The sequence below is a fragment of the Eleutherodactylus coqui genome, chromosome 5 (genome assembly GCF_035609145.1).
Source record: "Eleutherodactylus coqui strain aEleCoq1 chromosome 5, aEleCoq1.hap1, whole genome shotgun sequence".
Taxonomy (NCBI): domain Eukaryota; kingdom Metazoa; phylum Chordata; class Amphibia; order Anura; family Eleutherodactylidae; genus Eleutherodactylus; species Eleutherodactylus coqui.
Genome location: NC_089841.1, coordinates 257,567 through 279,740, shown reverse-complemented (window position 1 = coordinate 279,740; position 22,174 = coordinate 257,567). Strand labels below are relative to the sequence as shown.

The following is a 22,174-nucleotide window of genomic DNA, read 5'->3' as shown; positions in this document are numbered from 1 at the left end:
CCATCGAGGCTCCGCGGACCAGGTGAGTATCGACTTTTGTAATTTTTGGGGCACCTGAGCTTGGTCCTATTTTTGGGGGAGGCCTTATATTTCAAAAAACAGATAGGTCTTACTATCGGGGTAGGACCTATTTCCCGGGAAACATGGTATGTTTATCCGCGTCTGCTTTCTACTAATTATTCCCTTGCAGGCAGCAGGCTATGCTGGGAGACCTGGATTCATCCTGCCGTTCCACGTCCCCTCGAGCTTCTAATCCCCGCTCTATAATCTGGCAGCAGATAGGACTCCGTCCCTAAAATCTGGTCCAGCAGTAAAAGTTTGTAATATATCTGTTTAACGTCGGGCCAGCAACGGCCGGTTGTTATAGTTTTGCGTTTTTCCCGTGTTTTGTTTTGGACCGGTTCTGATGATGCCGTACTCCCCATAATCTTACATATGGCTGACCTGCACTTAGCCTCATTCAATGTGAAGGGTATTAATATACCACAAAAAGAGACAAACATTACATTACTTAGAGAAACAAGGTGTGGATATTCTCTTCTTCCAAAAAGAATTACACCCCTATTACTAAAAATAAATCCTTCCCCCAATTGTTCAACACCTCCACGCCACTGAAAAGACAAAGAGGTGTAGCCATAGCCTTACCTAAAAATCGCTAAATACCAATGTGGTCCCAGAGGGCAGGTATATTTTTGTCAAGGGTACAATCTGTGACAAGATTTTTACCTTGGCTAATAGCTACGCCCCCAACGCCTACTAAGACTCCTTCTTCACTAAAGTCGTTCACCAATTGCACAGGTTTTTGGAGGGCTATCTCATCCAAGGCGGAGATTTCAACACTCCGCTCAACCCCACCTTAGATACATCCAATGTCTCTTCAGCCGTCCTCTTCACCAAATTGAAAAAAAGGAAGAAATTGTTTTGCGACCTCCACTTTGTGGACCCATGGAGAGCGCGCAATCCAGACATGAATGGATTATATGTACATCACGCACTCACTGCTGGATACCATCACCAAAACACCCTACGACCCTACTCTTCACTCAGACACCGACGCGATTTTCCTGAGATTGTCTATCTCTCCCAAGTGGAGGTCAGCATGCAAATGGGTATTTAATGATAATTTAATGAAAAACAAAGATGATATTGATTGTATTCACAGGGGCCTATAGCGTTATTTTAGGGAGAACGCTCTGGAGCCATCAAACCCCCTATACTATGGGAGGCCCATAAGGCTGTAATAAGAGGTGTATTCATTGAACTGGGCGCAAGGAAGAAAAGAGAGAAATAGAGGGAAATTGCATCTCTCCTCGAACAGATTAAACTTATAGAAACCTCCAACAAAAAGCCTTATTCACAACAACATAAAAATAACCTTTCCAGCTTGTGTATTAACCCTTTCCAATCCAATTTGTATCCTGGTTTTCCTAGGGGGCTTACTCTTTTTCTGCTGTTATACAACGGCGCTATCTGCTGGCTAAAGCCAGTACTGCATGAGGTGACACGTTGGATAGGCTTCCGACAGCAGAGAGGCTGGTAATATACAGTAAGAGAACCCCGACGGACGTGTTCCAACATCAGAGCTGTACAGCCTTAAATCATAATGTCTTCAGACGTCAGACAGTGGATTGGAAAGGGTTAAATTAAAAGAGCTCCTCAACCAAAAAGCTGAAAATTACCTCCTCTTCACAAGATATCTATGACCGATAACTATGCTTTCTCTGACAAATGTAGTAAAAAAACTTGCATCCTTAATTACAAATCATAATGCTAAAGTGTTTATTCCCAGAATCAAAGATAAAAATGCTAAGCTACATTATAAAACATTGGCTATATCTGTGTATTATACCTGTTTATATAATATCCAAAGCCCCATAGAGTCATTAGCAGATAAACCCCAGAGAATCCATGACTTCCTGGACTCGGTAATCTTCCCCGTATGCCCACAAATCAATTACAGCTATTCCATAAACCAATTACTCTTCAGGAGGTGGAGGAAGGTATTCAGGCAACGCCGAACGGGAAAACCCTGGGCCCAGATAGTTTTGGGTCCCTATAATATAAAACCTTCAAAGAAACCCTTTCTCCTCATCTAGCACAATACTTTAATTCCATTGGCAATGGAAAGTCTTTCCGAAAAGAAGCGCTGGCAGCTCACATAACGCTAATCCCCGAAGAGGGAAAAGACGGCACCTTATGCAATAGTTACAGGCCCATTTCATTAATTAACAATGATGTTAAACTTCCTGAAGATTTTAGCCAACAGAATGAAATCCATCCTGCCCAGTCTAATCCACCCAGGACAAGCTGACGTCCTACCAACTAGAGAAGCAGAATGTAACCCCTCCACATTACTCAATCTGAAACATTTAGCACATTATAGCAAATCACCGATGGGGTAAAGGCTTATGATGGGGTAGACTGGTCATTCCTCAAAATGTTTCTTCAAAAATTTGGCTTCCCAGACATTTTTATCGATAAGATCATGGCATTGTAGACCCCTCCCTCTGCCAAAATTAAAATAAACGCTGAACTCTCCACTGCAGTCCAGATCAAAAGCAGAACTAGACAGGGATGCCCTTCGTCCCCTCTTTTGTTTGTACTCGGTATGGAGACACTTGAAAGAAATCAGACATAACAACAAAATTAAGGCCCCCTGTTCACAGGCGTTGCGGTATCCCACAGTGGAGCTCCTCCACGGGAGCCACTGACAAATCTCCGCCAGTCAGCCTAATCTGATAGATAGGCTGACCGCGGAAATCGGGGCAATTCGCAGCATGCTGCAAATTGCCGTCTGCGAGCAGAGAATCGCAATGATTCTCCGCCCATGGACAGGGGGCCAGCGCTTTCCATAGCAATGCTATGGAAAGCTTCAGACGGTGTGATTCAGAGAGCACAAAACGGCCTCCTACGCCAATGATATGCTGCTTTTCCTCACAGATCCTAAGGCTGCCTGTCCACAGGCGTTATTAAATTGCGTTCTCTGCGGCGATAATCCTGGCCGCGGGGAACGCAATGCACGATTTCCATAACGCTGCTATGGAAAGCGCCGCACCCCTGTCCACAAGCAGAGAATCATTGTGATTCTCTGCTCGTGGCCGGCAATTCGCAGCATGCTGCGAATTGCTGTGATTCTCCGCGGTTAGCCTATCTGTCAGATAGGCTGACCGTGGAGATCCGTCTGCCGGCTCCCGTGATGGAGATTCACGGCTGGATAACGCAACACCCATGGACAGGCAGCCTAAAACCTCAATCCCTTCCATTTTACAAGAGTTTAAAAAATTGGCCAAATTTCCAATTTTAAATTAAACCTCTCCAAGTCAGAATTGCTAAACATAAATATAGACTCGGGTTCTTGGACAGGAATTTCCAAAATTTCCCCTTTTTAAAAATGCAAGTAAACAAATTAGTTATCTAGTTGTAAGGAAATCTCAGAATCTCACATATATCTTTTCAACTTAAATTTTGTACCCCTGCTGGGAAAAATTGAGAAAGATCTAATCTCTGAATTCCCTGATGATCTTCTGGTTGGCAGGAAGAATCTAATTTAAATGATCTGCTTGACAAAATTTTATGCTTCAAACCCGATAGAGATCCCACATAAGTTCTTCACCAAATTAAAACACCTTGTAGCAAAATTCATATGGCAGGGGAAGGGCCATAGAGTTAAATATGCAGCACTTAGAACAGCGAAAAGATTTGGTGGCATTGGCCTTCCAGACTTTGAAACCTATAGAACTGCTTCACATCCGAACCCTCTGGTTGATTTGACCTGCCAAGCAAGCCCCAAACTTTGGGTGGAGCTGGAACTCCTCTCTTTACATGATAATTGGGAATTTCTACTGTGGTCCACTCCATACAATAAAGTCAAACTCAAAGAGATCCAAAATCCTTTTACCCAGCTAACCTTCAATATGTGGCACAAAAAGCAAAAAATACAGACATACTTTGGATAAACGGATTTACTCCATTCCTCCTACTAATCCCTAATAAATTTAGAGCACTCAAACGAAAAATTACACAAGACACTAATCTTGCGTCCTTACAATACCATTGTCTCATAATTAATAACTCTATACCCCTAGTTCATAAACCACCTGGGGAAGACCACTTTCAAAGATGAAAATCTACGCATTATTAGGCACTCAAACTTGATCTACCCTTCAGCTATTATTGACACAGACCAGAACTTGCTTTTCCACAAACTATTCGGGAACTCCCAATCTGTTAAAAATGTAATTTCTAGGCCCAAGAACCCCCCATTGGGCAGAGATCGAGGCTTCCCTGGTGTTCCTGGTGGACCTGAGGTTATCTTTTGGGATAAAAAAGCTCCTCGATAGTACAGCACCTCTTGCCTCTCACTTTCGACCTCCTTACAATATGGAAATGTAATAGATTTAGGTATTCCTTAAGCTCTAATCACTCTCTACTATACCCTGTCCTCCCCAACCAAGCTTGTTCCCCCAACAAGCTAACAGATGGCTAAACTTATGACTACACAGCAAATTAAAGAAAAATACTCCTGTGGCTGGAGGCTCACCAGATACATAGCTTCCTGTAATCCACCCTCTCCCAACCGCACTCCCAAATATCCAATACTCAGTTTGAGAGACTGTGTGTCAGGTCACCCCTTCAGTCGGGAACGATTTCTCTCCTCTATAATAAGCTAAATCAATCCTCACATGATGATAAACTCCCGTTGATGAGGTGCTGGGAGGAGGATCTGAACATATCTCTTTCAACTGCGAGACGGCACCACTGCTGTGCATTTATTGCCAAGGAAAGCCACCAGGTGACTTTGGCCGACACATCTTATAAGATATTGCACAGGACTCACCACGTCCCAATTCACAGGCTCTCCCCCACCACCTCCCCAACTGCTTTAAAGGCTGCGGAGCATTGGGTTTCGTTTTGCACACATTGGCGAGACCTCCTATGGAGATTAGTCAGCCTGGTATCAAGAGTTCTGGGCAAGATATTCCCTCTCACCCCCTCGATGTGCCTGCTGGCAGACAGACCAACCAGTTTTAACAAACTTCCCCAATTTACCTGTATGGTGGCCAGGATTTATATATCATCTCAATGGTTGAAGCCCTCCCTTGATCTAAACCCCATCATGGCTAGATATTCCAAAATGATCATAAGTGAGGGATGACCTCGTAGGAGAAATTTCCTTGAGACACATCAGACGGTGGTGATATTAACACCTGTAATAGAAACAAGATCTATTCCATTGCAACTATAATAATGAGTGGGAAACCTTTTGTTCTCTTATGTGTCATGTTTATTTGTTCTAAGGATTGTTTAACAAAAGCTGTCGGTTATATGACTTTTCTCTAAAGAACCCCCTGTGAGGGTTATTATGAAACTAAAAGATGTAATTTTTAGACTATATAATGCCCTGACACTGAATGACCAATGACCCACATTTATCCACCGCTGGGAGATAAGAGTTAAGCATCACTTTCACTGTAGACGAGGTAAAGAAAATCTTACGTAACTCGACATCAACTTCCTCTAGGTTCCAAGAACTAAGCTATAAAATTGTATCTATGTGGTACAAACAAAATTATCCAGATTATTCCCCCCTCTGTAGGAGAGGCTTCAATAATATAGGCTTGTATGCACATATTTGGTTCTCTTGGCCACTTTTACACCCTTTCTGGGAGGAGATACAAAGAATACTTTGTCTTATTTTCAGAATTAATGTTTCTCTCTCCCCTGAGATCATCCTTGTAAACTTGGATACAGTGGGCTCCCTAATCAGGAACAATTCAATTCTTTCGTTCCTTATAAATGCAGCTAAAATTCTGATCCCCAGATATTGGAGAGACCGTAAACCCCTCGGCTCTAGAATGGTATAACGAGGTGAATGCTATCTGCTCCTTTGAAAAGATCAGAAACAGACGAGGAGACATTCAGAAGTACCAGAATTTGCGGAGTACATGGCTTTCAGCCCTTCACTAAAAAGTACCAATCCCCCCCCCCCCCCCCCATGCCACTGGATTACTTTCACCCCACCACTTTATTTTACCCTACCAATGTGTAAATCTATATTTCATGTGATACGGCATACTGTGCATATCTCAACAGAGCAGTCATTGGTTTCTTTTGTCTTTTGATGGTTTGATTGTTTTCCACGGTAATTACTCCTCTTCCATGTTCCCATCTTGATGTATCCCCTCCTCATACCCCTAATGGATAAATAAAGAATAAAAAATATATATATAAGAATTTGTTTCCTCATTTCCTGGGTGGTAACAAGGGGAAAAAAGCGCCAAAGAGCGCTATATCTAGGTGGATCCGTTTAGCCATCATGGAGGCTTATAAAGCTCTTAACAAGCCAGCCCCCAGGGCCTCAGAGCCCACTCCACCAAGGCAATGTCTGTTCCTTGGGCAGAGCAGGCTGCTGCATCCATAGACCAAATATGTATGGCTGCAGTGTGGAAAAGACCACATGCCTTTATTAAACATTCTAGGTTGGATGTTCAGACAGATGAGGACTTAGCCTTTGGTCGGAAGGTCCTGTCTGCGGTAGTCCCGCCCTAATTTTTTGTTTCACTGGTATGTCTCAGCTGGTGCTGTATTGGAGATGACAGGGAAAAGTTAGAATGGACGTACAAGTAATCCTTTTTTCGAGAAGTCTCCACGAAAGCACCCATATGTTTCATCCCGTATTTCATTTTTTCGCTTTTTTATAGCTAATTAAGGATAGTTATTTGGTTTTAAATTAAGTTCCTTCCTCCTACCGATTTGTTTTAATTACTGAGGAAGGTTGGGAAGGAGAAGTTTTAAACCCCTCGGTGTGTTCCTGTCCTATCGGGGAAGATCACCTTCCCAGAATGTCTAATCTAACTTTTCACTATGCGTGTCAGCGATGATGTGACTGCTGGGTGTCCCCTAGAACAGCAGAGCTGCAGGGTCCTAGCAGAGCCAGATTAGCTCTGTTAGTCATTAATGTCACTACAGGAGGCTAGCCCTACATATCACAGAAAAAAAACGCAGCAAAAATAATTTTGGTAGCTGAAGATTAAAAAAAATAGGACAGTAGAACCACCACATGGGAAAAATCCCTAAAACCTTAAGCGGTTAATATAGTTTCTTTATGTCCTCAGATTGTTCCCGACCTGGACTGACTCGATCGTCTTCAGGCCCCAGCTCTTCTCTTAATATGCCTCAGTCGTTTGGCAGTGCCGGAGGCCTGTCCTCCTTGGAGGGGCTTCCAGACTCTGGGTTTTCCATCTCTGCTGCTAACACATCCTGGGGGGACTCTTCCACGCTGCAGCCCAGCTGCTGGCCTATACGTCCTACCCTGAGGAATGAGCTGGACACCTTCTCTGTGCATTTCTACATATTCTTTGGACCTAATGTGGCGGTTCCACCTGATCGACCGGCGCTCTTTAGCATCAATCTGCTGCCAGTGCTGGACAGTGGTGGAGTGCTGAACCTCGAGCTTCGACTTAATATGGTGAGTAATGCTTGGAAGAGTTGGGCAGAGTCATGTAGGTGAGATGGAAAGTGTGAGGAAGTTGCATGTGTGACAGCCTGGCCAGGTACTCTGGGTGAGAGGAGGGATGGACGTGTGATCAGGATGAGTGGAGGACCGGCTGTGTGATCAGAGTGGATGGAGGCACATTCATGTACTGAGGGGGAGGGGAGGGATGGTTGTGTAATTGGAATAGATGGAGGCACAGCTAGCCATGTGCCTGCAAGTGAGTAGAGGCACAGCTGTATGATCAGAGTGAGTGGAGGGATGGCCAGCTGTGTGCTCAGGGCCTCCTGTTCCCTGACTGGTGGCCTTTTCTCCTGCAAACCCTAGCCTAATGCCTTGATCCTGTTAGCTCAGTTCTGAACTCTGAACCTGTCCTTGCCCCGCCCTGCTTCTAACTAGGACTTCCTATAAAAGCCTGGCCCTTCCCCAGCTCCTTGTGAAATTCTTGTGTTCTATTGCCTTGATCAAGCTTCATCTCAAGTCTGTTCCTCTCCTGCTAACCGTGACTACTCATTACCAACTTCTGGCTTCCCTCCTGACTACGTTACCCACTTCATCCATTGTACTTCAAACTGAGACTTCCCTTTGCTGACTCCTAGCTTCCCACCTGACTATTCTGCAGACCTGCGGTTGCTACACCTGAGGCTTCATCTTAGTGCCTGAATCGCTACAGGGTGAGTGGAGGGATGGCCGTGTGCCCGGAGTAGATAGAGAGACAACTGTGTGCCTGGGGGTGAGTGGAGGGATAGGGATGTGCCCGGAATGAGTGAAGTGTCAAGCATGTGCCTGGGGGTGGGAAGGGGGTCAGCTGTGCACCCAAGGATAAGTGGAGGGACGGCCGTGTGCCCAGAGTGGATTGAGGCACATTTGTGTGCCCAGGGGTGAGTGGAAGCACAGCTGTATGATCAGGGTGAGTAGAGGGATGGGGGTGGGCCTGGGAGTGAGTGAAGGAATGGCTGTGTGCCCAGTGATGGGTAGAGGGACGACCATGTGCCCGAGTTGAGTGGATGGATGACCGTGTGCCCGGTGGTGAGTGGAGCGGCGATTGTGTTAGCGCAAAATTCGCTATTTCAGATATACTGTGCGTTCCAAATTTGATAATATGTGCAGGCCTGGAGAGCCTTTCAAAGATCACAAGCGTACATCATGTGTCCCCAAAAGAGTCTCTCTCTTTATTAAGCGCGGGTAAAACTTAAATAAGTTTCAACACAGGAAGTGAAGTAATTTAGGAATACAGTTACAGTATTTAGCGAACCGATTGGTCGTTCATAGAGGGAGGTATTTGTGAGGTAGCTTGTGATGTCATCCATCTGGGAGGAACTTCGGTGAGCACGCTCAGTTCATTCTTGAATTTGGTCTCATGAGAAGAACATCCTGTTTCTCCTCTCTGCTTGACCAAGACAAAGATATTCCTAGATAGGTTTCTGCCAGTTAGAACCGGTTTGACCAGTTCTTGGACACACAGCACTGCTTCTCCAATTCTTGTGGAGGTGGTGGGGGGGCGATGTGCCCTTCCCCCAAATGATTAGACCATACACAAAATACAGTATATTCACAGTTGACAACAGAACATACATACAAAAGGGTGAACATATTGGATATCTCCCACAATTGTGTGCCTGGTGATGGATCGAGGGACGGTCGTGTGCCCTGTGATTGGTGAAGGAATGGCCATGTGCCCGAGGGTGAGTGGAGGGACGTCTGTGTGCCCGGGGGAGGGATTACATGATTATGTCACTCTTGTGTCTTTAAGTCCTCTGTGCAGGGTGAGAATCTGACAGTTTTCGGGTGTCTGAACTATGGAGTCCCACTGATTTCCGGAGATAATGTATCCTTCAGCTGCCAGACAGGTCAGTTCCTACAATAATCCCACAGTCCCCAAACCTTTCTATCGCTCTACTGCAAAACTGCCACCAGTGGCCACTGCACTTGGGGTCCTCAGTTGTTACCGGAGCTGGTCCTATGTCTTCCATGTAGTGTGGGGTTGCAGACAGCAGCTGAACATGGCTCATGTATGTTGCTGTCCATGTGACATTATGTTTTTTTTTTCTCTCCAGAATCACTTTTTGGCTTTTCTTTGTCGGTAAATACAACAAATGGCATCAGCCGCCTGCGAATCCCATACCCTCAGACTGGCACCTGGTATCTCAACTTGCGCTCCCTCTGCAGCTCTGAGCATGGGTGAGGACTCCAGACATTCATACCTACACATTTATAAATAACATGCTTATATATATGTGCACATACTAAGACACCCATACACATACATAGCTACATATCCATACATGCATACACAGACACAACCACTAACCCATAAATATATGTACACATGACTACATACCTATACATGTATTTATGCTTAACACACACAAATAACTACATGCCCATAAATATACACATATATGCATACACTTGCATGATCCTCTGCATCCCGAACCCCTTCTTACTATGTCCACATGCATGAGACCATACCTAAGGAATGGTGGCGTTGGAAGGGATCTCCGGGGTCATCGGGTCCAACCCCCTGCTCAGTGCAGGATCACAAAATCATCCCAGACAGATGTCTGTCCGGCCTCTGACCACTTCCATTGAAGGAGAACTCCCCACCTCCTGTGGCAACCTGTTCCATTCACTGATATCCCTCACTGTCTAATATCTAATCTGTGTCTCCTCCCTTTCAGTTTCATCCCATTGCTTCTAGTCTTTCCTTGTGCAAATGAGAATAGGGCTGATCCCCCTGCACTGTGACGTTGCTTCTAGTCTCTCCCTGTGACCCCTCCGGTACTTGTACCAATTAAGTCTCCCTTTCCCACTATGGATGGTGTAAGATACATTGTATGCTCCGCATTTCCCCCATCAGCTCAGTCAGTCATTCTGATATATTTTTAGACCCCCTCTACCCTTCTTGTGTTTCTGCTGTTAGATGGCGGCAGTGCAACAACATCAGCGCAGAGCTCAACCTGCGCACTTTCCTGTCTCCGTGTATCAATGAATGTGGCACCTACGGACAGTGCAAGCTGCTGCGGACCAACAACTACTTGTACGCCGCTTGCGAGTGCCGAGCAGGTAATGAAGACATTAACACAGGAGCTTATAAAATACCGTAAACCAGTGATGGCGAACCTGTTCGAGACCGAGAGCCCAAAACCCATTCATTACTCGCAGTGTGCCAACACGGTCGTGTAACCTGGACACTGAGGTTTATATATATTTATATATGTAGTGACTAGAAGTAGTGTGTGTATATGAGTGTATATATAATCAGTAGCTTATATACCCATCTGGCTTTGCCCGATTTAATTTGATACAGGTGTTAACCGGAAAATGTTATGAAGTCACAGTTACTTCAGAGGAACCGAGGAATAAAATATGTCTACACATGGAGGAGCGTTTGATCCTCCTCAGGCTGCTTGTACCGATGTCCCTCTGCAGAATGTGCTGCCCCACCCACTCTCCTCACTTTATACCCTCAACCCCTTCCCGCTCCAGGACGTAAGGGTACGTCATGGAGCGTCGGGGTATGTATGAAGAGAGGTCGCGGGATAACCTCTCTTCATACAGCGCGGGCATCAGCTGTTTATTACAGCTGACACCCGCGGGCAATAGCTGCTATCGGCCGTGCGGTTGATCACGTCTATTAACCCTTTAAACGCCGCTGTCAATTCTGACAGCCGCATTTAAATCCCCCAAACTATGTTTGGGGGTCCTCTTGCCCCCCCCCTTCCCCTCCCCGCGGTGAGATCGAGGGAGTTGTGCAGGTGTCATGGCTGCCGGGGGCCTTCTGAAAGGCCCCAGGGCTGCCTTGAGAGACTGCCTATCAAGCCATCCCTGTGGGGTGGCTTGATAGGCTGCTTGTCAGAATGCAGTATGACGTAATGCTATAGGATTACGTCATACTGCAGGAGCGATCAAAGCATCACTGGTTGTGGTCCCCCAGGGGGACTTTAAAGTACAGTTAAAAAAAAAAAAATTATTACAGTTTAATTGTGAAAAAAAAAAAATCGAAATCATAAAATTTAAATATGTATTTGGTATCGCCGCGTCCGTAAAAGTCCGATCTATCAAAGTAGCGCATTATTTTTCCTGCACGGTGAGCGTCGTCCGAAAAAAAAATAAAGAACGCCAGAAATGCACTTTTTTTAGTTACCATGTCCCCCAGAAAAAACGCAATAAAAGCAATCAAAAAGTCATATATATTCCGAATTGGTACTATCGTAAACTACAGGACATCCCGCAAAAAATGAGCCCTCGCTCAACTACATTAATGGAAAAATAAAAAAGTTATTGCGCGCACAAAATGACCGCAGAAAAAAATTGAAAAAAAAATTAAATGTTTTTGAAAAAAAAAAAAAAAAGTAGTACTGTAAAACAACAAGAAGCCTCATACAGCAATGGATAAATAAAGGAGTTATGATTTTTTTTGAAGGGGGGGGGGGAGGAAAAAACGAAAATGGAAAAAGAAAAAGGGGCCGCGTCATTAAGGGGTTAAAGATAATGCCCATTTTTATTGAAATTTACCCCCAAACTGGAGGTTGCAACCCCTTTTCAGTCTTAAAGGCTCCATCCCTGCAGTCCATGGCTGCTTTCTTCTGCTTAGTAAATAGTTTGTCTGTCTCTGGGGTGTGATGTAGGTAGTCTGCCTATGTCTGGGGTGTCACGTGCAGGCTGTCCGGCTGTCTCTGTGGTGTATTGCATGCAGAACAGCTGTTTGTGGGGCTACCTCATGAGCTGCCAATATTTATTTGTAGAGAGCCATCTTATTCTGCAGCACTTTCAAGCATGGGATAAATGCAAACAATACAACAATTACAATGTGAGGTACAATCAGGTACAAGGGGGGGGGGGGGGCGAGGCATAGGGGAACACAGGCAGTTGGGGATTTCATGTGGAAATCCGTTATTAGAAAGCAAACAGGGTGGAGCGGTAAGGAGGTGCAGGGGTAGAGGTCATATGTGATAGGCAGGGTGAAAGGAGTGGGAAGCCATTGGGAGGGGTAGGGGACTAGGCCAGGAGATTTGGTACACCTCCATGAAGAGGTGCATTTTTAAGGCGCGCCTGAAATTCTTCAGATGCCTTGGGGTAGAGCGTTCAAGAGGATGGGTGCTGCTCTGGTGAAGTCCTGTGAGGTTCATATTAGAGGGGTGTTTAGTCTGAGTGCGTTAGCCGATCGGAGTGAGCGGGCTGGGTGGTGTACTGACAGTAGGGAGGCGATGTATGGTGGTGTACTGACAGCAGGGAGGCGATGTATGGTGGTGTACTGACAGGAGGGAGGCGATGTATGGTGGTGTACTGACAGGAGGGAGGCGATGTATGGTGGTGTACTGACAGTAGAGAGGCGATGTATAGTGGTGTACTGACAGGAGGGAGGCAATGTACGGTGGCGCGGCGCCATGCAGAGCTTTGTGGGTGAGGTTGAGTTTAAATTTAGTTCTGCAGTGGATGGGCAGCCAATGCAGCGACTGGCATAGTGCAGAGGCGTCTGAGTAATGGCTGGATAGAAAAGTGAGCCTAGCTGCCGCATTTAGTATGGATTGGAGTGAAGCGAGTCTAGTGCGGGGGAGGCCGAGGAGTAGCGAGTTGCAGTAGTTGAGTCGGGAGCGGATGACGGTGACGACGAGTGTTTTTAGCGTATCCGTGGTTAGGAAAGGCTGTGTTTTAGCAATATTTCTGAGGTACTTGTCGCTTGTTTGGGTCAGAGATTGGATGTGGGGGGTAAAGGAGAGGTCAGAGTCTAGTGTGACCCCAAGGCTGCGGGCATGCCGTCTGGGGGTTATGATGGTGCCAGACACTGGAATGGAGATGTTGGTTGGAAGGCAGAAAGATGACAAGGTCAGTTTTAGAGAGGTTTAGTTTGAGAAAGAGGGAGGACATAGTGTTAGAGACAGCGGACAGACAGTCGGTGATATTTTGGAGGAATGATTCAGAGATCTCACGGCAAGAGGTGTATAGTTGGGTGTCGTCAGTGTAGAGATGGTGTTGGAGGCCGAATTTGTGGATGGTTTGTCCATTTGGGGCAGTATAGATAGAGAAGGGGACCAAGGACCGAGCCATGGGGTACCCCAACAGTGAGAGGAGGGGGCCGAGGAGTGAGCCCTAGGGTACCCCAACAGCGAGAGGAAGTGGGTCAGAGTTGTAGGAGGAGAACCAGGGGAGAGGAGTGTCCTTTAGACCAATAGAGCGGAGCATAGCAAGGAGGAAGTTATGGTCGACAGTGTCAAATGCAGCAGAGAGGTCAAGGAAGATTAGTAGGGAGTAGTCGCCCCTCGACTTTGCCGTCATCAAGTAATTTGATACTTCTGTGAGGGCGGTTTCAATCGAGTGTAGAGAGCAGAAACCAGACTGGAGGGGGGGGTCGACGAGTGAATTGTCAGAGAGAAAGCATGTGAGGCGGGAGTAGACCAGGCATTCTAGCAATTTGGAGATGAAGGGGAGGTTTGAGACAGGTCGGTAGTTGGCAGCGTCGGTCTGGTCAAGGGTTGGTTTTTTTAAGCAATGGGGATAAGATGGACTGTTTAAATGAGGAGGGGAAGGTGCCAGAGGTTAGGTAGAGGTTGCAGATTGTGGTGATGTTGAACTGGATCATATTTTCCTCCAGCAGGTTTCAGGGTTGCAGGGCTGGGGAAACATCCAAGATGAACACAAGCAATATATATAGAACTGTGATTTAACTCTTTCCTTATGCAGCAGAACTCCACATTTGGCTGAAGTCACAAAACACACATCTTTGACCATGCTATTGTCCAGCAATTACCCTAATGAAATTATGCAGTCATTAGCCTCTATAGAGTCAAATCACTACAGCTGCGTAATACTTCCAGTTCATTACAAATCAATAGACATTTTACGCTGACTAATCATCATGTCTACTATAATCCCCCCTTAAAATGTCTATCCTCTAATTCTCCATCTAATTTTCACAGTTCTCTGTGCGTGAGCCTTTAACTGGAGCGCGTTGAAGGTTGGATTTAGGTTCTTCAAGGGGGTGTAGGACTTGTCCACTCCTTCTGGGGATGCATCCAACGAACTCATTGTGGGAGCGGCTTTTCCAGCATCAGTTTCACAGGTCTCTCTGACGCGGGATAACACAGCAGAAGTATGAAGTGTGGATCCATTTAAGTCTTTCGGCTAGTTTCACAGCTGTAGCAGTAGTCAGAAGCACCTGGTAGGGACCATCAAATCGGGGCTCAAGAGGGTGCTTCCTGAGGAACGTCTTAACACACACCCAATCCCCAGGCTGCAAGATGTGTGTCCCAGTGTCTGCCTCTGAGTCTGGAAGAGAACACCTGTGCATAGGCTTTGGTTAGTTCTTTAACAACGGAAATCACATACTTAGCCAACACATCAGATTGTAATTGTAACTACTGAGGATAGTAGCAACCTAGCCTTGGGGCTAGCCCAAACAATCTCGTAGGGAGATAGATATGAACCCAGGGGGATCATGCATTAACACTAAATAGGGCTATTGGATGACAGTCTTTCCAAAGTGGCGTCATTTTTAAGTATCTTACTTTTTAGCGTGCCACTATGTCTCTCCGCCTTTCCACTACTGTAAAGGTGGTAGAGTATGTAAAAGGCCTGGGATACACCCAGAGCAGACATGACATGTTACATTCACCTGCGAAGTTTGTACCTCTGTCTGACTCTGAATCACTTCTGGTACCCCATATTCACAGTTTACCTCGTTCATGAGCTTCTTTGCAGGTTGGAGGCCGACCCTGTTACCAAGGCAAACAAGTAGGTAACCGCAAAGACATCATCATCAACAAGCACATATTCATACTTCCCAACAAGTGGGAGCTGAATGTAGTCAATTTGCAATCCCTGAAATGGGTAGAGTGGTCCCGGCAAGTGTGATGTGGCAAATTTACTTTTGCCCTGACTCACCTATGGCATAGATCATGCTAAACTGGACAAATGATGCAGCAGCTACAGAGAACCCAGAAGTCGCCCGTCCTCTTTCAAGCGTCGACGTCATTGCTGCTTTACTAGGTGGGTCTTTTCGTGCGTCAGCTGGGCCATCATGGGATACAGGAACTGTGGTAAGCAAGTGCTGTTGACTGTTCACCATACACGGTCCTGTTTCTGCTGCTCCCATTTTAGTCCATTTATTCTTTCCTTCCTTGCTGGCTTGTAACTGTAAAATCTTTAGCAAATTAAAGTCCAAATTTTGTCAATGTCCAAAGTTTTTACCACTGACTCATGCTGTCAGTATCTTTTCTTCTTTCTTCTACGGCTTGAGGGCCGCTGCCTTTGCTGTGCTGTCGGCGAGGGTGTCGTCTTTTGCTTCTCCAGTGTAGGAATCGGTATGAACGCTCAACTTTGTCAGGTGGAAGTAGGGCCTCCATGAGACTCTGCACCGCTGCACCATTCTCAATTGGTTGTCCTGCTAAGGTAAAAAACTGTCTGGCCTACCATATTGGGCCGTAATCATGAGCTATGCCAAATGCATACCAGGAGTCAGTGTAAAGGGTTGCCGTCTTACCTTCTACCACTCTACTCGCCTCAGTGAGGGCCTTCAGTTCCGCTTCTTGTGCTGAGACATGCGGAGGCAGAGCTTCTGCTTCTAGGACATCTTGTTGTGTGACTACTGCATATCCGATGTGGATTCATCCATCCTCACCCTGGTACCATCTGCAAAAAGCTCAACATATACATTGTCAACAGAGGTTCCAGTAACTGTTTGCATACCTGCAGTTTCTTACTGTATTAGTACTAAATAATCATGTTGATGTTCTATTTCACATGGATCAGAATCTCATAGCACAAAATCTTTTATTTCCTTTTTATCTTATTTCATTTATTTATTTATTAAAAAAAAAAAAACAATAGCTGATCTACAACACCTAGATCACCTATGCCTCCCCCCTTTTGAACCGGAATACTCAATGGAAAAAAGAGTAATTGCGTTCAAACTAGTACAACGTTTAAAAAGGAAACCAAGAGGCACAAAAACAAGCACTTTGTAGGTCAAGGTGACATTGTATGCAGCAAAGTCTGAGCAAAAATATCCTTTAGATTTTTTTTCTTTTTTTTCAGGTCGCAGTTAGCATTTTTAACACAAGGGGGCACAACACAAGCAAAATTTACAGTCACCCAGTGTAATAGTATTTCAGGGAATTTCAATGTTTAACTTTCACTCTCCTGTCAGAATATAATTATAGCCTCAGTGTAGACTGACACTAGAATATACAAAAGACTTAAGGAAAAAACTAAAGAATACGGATAAATTGACATCCTTCTCTGAGCAATTCAGTCCCTCTTTCTCACATAAAAACTATAATTACTTCATCAAATTGCGTGAAAAAGTTTGCTGGGTGACTATAGGGAAATTATTCCTTCTGTAGGAGCCTTCCTTAACATCATCTGTCTGAACATCCATTGGAGAAGCAGGCAGTGGAAAACAGAGCCCCTGGGAACACACCATGAGAGGGCGTCCCCTGCTCATGGGTCCCTGGCCTCTGTCCCCCCATGCATCAACTCCAATCTTCTATACACTATAAACCAGCTTAGTCATCTACTATGTCCCAAGCTGCATCTTCACAAAGAACAAAGGTTTGTTTCCCTGAACTTATCACACATCCATGGCCACATTTTGAAGTGTAACAAAGTCTGGTCAAACAAGACCTTCAGACAATCATGATGTTAGCACTGGATACAGTGGCATTGGGGAATGTAGGCCTCCCGAGTGCAGCAAGATAGCCGCCAGAGGCAGAAAGGGGCGGGGTTACAAATCTCCCAGGTGAGGCAAGATGGCTGCTAGAGGAGGAAGGGGTGGGGCTTAGTCCTATCCCGGATTGGAATGGCCGGAAGTAACATCACAGACCCTGAAAGTGAGCACATGGGGGCAAGTAATTTCAGGATGGGGGCAGGGTTCACCACACTTGCTGCAGAGTCACACTATGTGGGGGTTTTAAAACATTGCAAGTGTGGCCGCCATTATAGGGATGGGCTATAGTCAACACAAAAGCATTACATTGTTCATGATACAGGCAATACACATCCCCCCACTACACTCTTTCCTCCTCCCCTCACCCAATTCTGCTCTTGAATCCCTTTCCTATATTACACAACCTCCTAGCAATCTAAAGCACCTTTTCTTTCTGCTGGGCCTCCTGCTTATCTTTCTAACACATTCTTTCGGTCTATCTAAAGCCCGACATTCATTTCTGTCAGCAACTTTCCTGATCTTTTTCTTTGTAAAACATTTCTACATGTTTTGCATATTCCAAAACATCCTGCACTGATCCCGTATTCTATTCTGCCTGCTTATTCTATCCTATTTGAAACTTCTGGACACAGTAAAACTCCTTTACCAAATTGCACCCATCTCTTCTTATATCCCTCGCAAATCACAATGCACATTAATTCTATAACACCGAACAGATGGGACAGACGGGATTACTGGAGAATACCCACAACGGCTCAAGGTATATATCTCACCTACCTTTGCAACAGCCCACCCTCTACTAGTAATCCCCAACAGCACTCCCTGCACACAATTTGGACATGACATTTAGCTATACACAGAGACTGACGATTATATTCAGTGACAAAGACCTCAACAATATCCGGAGACTTCAGCCGTCACACCACAGCTATAATTCCCGCGTATCTTTTTTCACATATGAGAACATAACACGCTCGATCATACCGGTGAATACGCGTGCGCCCTCAAAGCGTCTAAGAACGCAGACTATGTCCTGCTATACACTCAAGTCCGCCTGTCTACGCACATTAACCCTCACAGAATTTGTCTCTTGGTCTTGTATACACAATCTTTAACCATCTCAGACACAACATACACAGCATGCAGAATACTCCTAGGCAGGTTACACGGTGGTTTTTTTCCGAGTAGAAAGGACTATATTACCTGCCTTTCATTGATTTATCACTCTGGATCAGATATGGGCAGATTAACAGTTAGAAGTCAGCTCACATCGGTAGATTTACATAAAGCAATCTTACCTTGTTCTGTAGATTTTCGGGCCCCTGAGTTCTGTGTGTTATCTGTCGATCTCTGTCTTGTTCCAGAATGAAAAAAATCACAAATCCATTCGGCCCACCCAGGGACGCCAATTGAACTGGATCATATTTTCCTCCAGCAGGTTTCAGGGTATTCTGTAGCTTCCAAATTGTATAGTGTGCACACATAATGAAAGAAACCAGTCAGATACAAGTCATCAGCCTTGAATCTCAACCAGCTCTCTCGAGAGTTACAGAGCCTCGGGTCTTTATTGTAACACATGATACCTGCCCTTTATGGGCGTGCAACAGATTACATCAGGAACATATACATATTCTTATTCGCTGGATCATAAATAATCCCCTGCCTCCCTGCCCACCTTCTCTCAAGTCCAGTGTAGTGTGGACTTTGTCCTCTTAGCATGCAGTCTAGCTGAAGGAATTTCCGTGTACGTGACAAGTCATTGTTTAAGTAGTTTCTGTGTTATTTAAGAAGTTTCTGTGTGGGGGCAGGGCTAGGGAAACATCCAAGATGAACACAAGCAATACATATAGCACTGTGATTTAACTCTTTCCTTATGTAGCAGAACCCCACATTTGGCTGAAGTCACAAAAAACACATCTTTGACCATGCCATTGTCCAGCAACTACCATAATGAAATTATGCAGTCATTAGCCTCTATAGAGTCAAATCACTACAGCTGTGTAATACTTCCAGTTCATTACAAATCAATAGACATTTTACACTGACTAATCATCATGTCTACCACAATGTGAGTAATGAAAGCTGGGGAAAGGGACCCAGGGGAGGTGAGAGGGGAGAGGGTCGCTAGCAAGGTTGGTGGGACGGACAGCAGAAAGCAACCTTGAGACTTCTTCCTCTGTCGTTGGTTCTAACATAGGTGCTGGATGGCCCAGTGTAGTGTCAGTAGGTGCTGGATGCAGTGCAGAGGAGACTGGGATCAGGGCTAGCCATGCAGTTTTTGGAGACTTCTTTTCTGATGTTGTCGATTTTTTTTATTTATTTATTTTTTTTTCTTCGAAATAGGCAGCTAGTTCTCCAACACTGAGATCTCTCGCAGGGGCCTGTTCTTTTGGGGCTGAGGAGGGAGTGGAAGGTCTCGAAGAGTCGTTTGGGGTTGTAGGATAGTGAGGAGACAAGGGAGGTGAAATAAACGTTTTGGCATGGTGAAGGGCGTGGTTATAAGTTTTAAGCATGAATCTGAAGTGGAGGAGGTCTACGGGCAGCTTCGTGCCAGATGAAGCACGTTGAGGACGTGAGCCAAGGTTTCCGTGGTCTGTGGTTGATGGCACAGGTCATGTGTGGTGCTGCTTCATCCAGGACATGGCTGAGGGTGGTGTGGTAGTGTTCGGCTGCCAGATTAGGGCAGGGGAGGAGAGAGATGGGGGACAGGGAGGTCTGAATGGTCTCGGTGAACTGTTGGATGTGGACAGACTGGCGGTTTCTAGAGGTGGGATAGATAGGAGGGTCGCAGGAGATGCTGGGGTGCCTGATAGAGAAAGAGAGGAGGTTGTCATCTGAGAGTCGAAAGGGGGAGTTAGTAAAGTGAGAGGCAGGGCAGAGATGGAAGAAGATTAAATCGAGAGTGTGGCTATACTGAAGTCTATACTGTAATTTACCCCAATACCTTCTTTATGTATATACACTGTATATTCTCATTTTCAAACTGAATATAGCTGTTGTGCAAGTGTGGGGTTGCTATAGCAACCTGACTCTGACACTTTGGTAGTTGACTACAGTTGTCGTCATGTTGTTGCAGGGTTGCTGTAGTACTGGAAGAAAGATGGATCTAGTTACTAGATGCTGTAACTAACGCAGTGCTGCCATTAAATTATGGATGTTTCTTCCTCATGCATGCGCCCGCACTGACGCGGTCCTTGCTTGATGCGATCACGTGACCGCTGATGTATTGATGACGCTGCTGCTAGGGGCTGCGGTCACACGATCGGTATGACGATTCCCGGGTTCCGGCCATGCACAGTAACTACCTTGACCGCTGATGGTGTTTAACACATGAAGGACCATATTGATGTGCGGTCTATGCCTGGAGCCCAACTATACCCCATATATAGGCAATGATGGTGTTAGTACTGCCTATGTCTGATTGTGTATGTATGGAACGACTGTTTTGTTACACCTGTTGTTGATTTGTCATCACTCCAATTAGTATATATATATATATATGTCTATGTTCAGTCTCATGGGGCAGCTTAAAAAAGACCTATTTTCTTGGTCGAAACTTTGCTACTTGTGATTTTATGGAGGAATAACGTTTTTTTGTTTTAAATTTTTTGCATCTTTTATTGCTGCTATACTCCAACTATTTAGACATGTAGTTTGGTTGTCTCGAGTGTCACTAGGGTTCCACCCGGCCGGTATTTTGCCCGCCAGGCTGGTGCTGGTATTTTTTTTTTTTTTTTTACCAGCCATATTAAAGGCTGGTATTTTTTAATTCTTTATGGAAGCGGGGCTTGAATTCACTGCCTCCAGCAAAGATAATGCTCTGATTGGCTAGCCAGTGTCAGCCAATTAGAAGCTGGTGCTGGGTTAACCAATCACAGCCATTCAATGACGTCCTTGAATGGCTGTGATTGGTTAATCCAGTGTCGGCTTTCATTGGCTGACGCCAGCGCTGGCTAGCCAATCAGAGCATTATCTTTGCTGGAGACGGGGAATTCAAGCTCCACTTCCAGAAAGAAATACTCTGCCAGGACGGAGGACATCGTGGCAGCCTGCAGGAGCGACGGAGACCCGCAAGTACACCAGAACACCGGTGGTAGAGGAGTATTGCTGTTTGGCCAGCCTGTGGGGTGTCACTATTACTACAGGGGCCGCTCTGGGTCATGTCACTATTACCGCTGGGGTCAATCTAGGGGAATGCCACTACTAGCGCTGGGGCCGCTCTGGGGGATGTCACTATTACCACTTGGACCGCTCTGTGGGGTATCACTATTATACTGGGGCCGCTCTGTGGGGTATCACTATTATACTGGGGCCGCTCTGTGGGGTGTCACTGTTACCGCTGGGGCCGCTCCGTGGGAGGTCACTGTTACCGCTGGGGCCGCTCCGTGGGAGGTCACTGTTACCGCTGGGGCCGCTCCGTGGGAGGTCACTGTTACCGCTGGGGCCGCTCCGTGGGAGGTCACTGTTACCGCTGGGGCCGCTCCGTGGGAGGTCACTGTTACCGCTGGGGCCGCTCCGTGGGAGGTCACTGTTACCGCTGGGGCCGCTCCGTGGGAGGTCACTGTTACCGCTGGGGCCGCTCCGTGGGAGGTCACTGTTACCGCTGGGGCCGCTCCGTGGGAGGTCACTGTTACCGCTGGGGCCGCTCCGTGGGAGGTCACTGTTACCGCTGGGGCCGCTCCGTGGGATGTCACTGTTATCGCTGGGTGGTCCGGCCTTCGGGGTGGCGTGGGGGGCGGTCCTAATGTATGTCTCTTGCAGGCTGGAGCGGTTGGGGCTGCACGGATAACACTCTCGCCTTCACGTACGGCTTCCAGCTCCTCTCTACTCTTCTGCTCTGTCTCAGTAACCTGATGTTCCTGCCGGCAGTTCTGATCGCACTGCGCGGCCGCTACCTGCTGGAGGCCTCCGTCTACATATTCACCATGTTCTTCTCCACGGTGAGTGTGGTGTGAGCGGCTTCCGTGTGTGCGACGGGTGATCCCTGTGTGTCATGTGGTCAGCGCTCTCCTCCT

General features: G+C 46.1%; 1 protein-coding gene across 2 annotated transcripts in view; it reads left to right on the top strand.

Moving 5' to 3' along the window:
* The window catches only part of TMEM8B (transmembrane protein 8B), a 50,316-nt gene that overhangs the window by 23,200 nt on the left and 4,942 nt on the right, over positions 1–22,174 (top strand). For both annotated transcript variants that reach the window (XR_010792761.1, XM_066602175.1), the window contains exons 6-10: positions 7,116–7,468; positions 9,246–9,342; positions 9,550–9,673; positions 10,416–10,558; positions 21,921–22,099. Coding sequence is in view for 1 of the 2 variants with exons in the window: in XM_066602175.1 (XP_066458272.1) it covers positions 7,116–7,468; positions 9,246–9,342; positions 9,550–9,673; positions 10,416–10,558; positions 21,921–22,099 (896 nt within the window). In the remaining variant the exon portion in view is untranslated. The remainder of the gene's footprint in view (positions 1–7,115; positions 7,469–9,245; positions 9,343–9,549; positions 9,674–10,415; positions 10,559–21,920; positions 22,100–22,174) is intronic.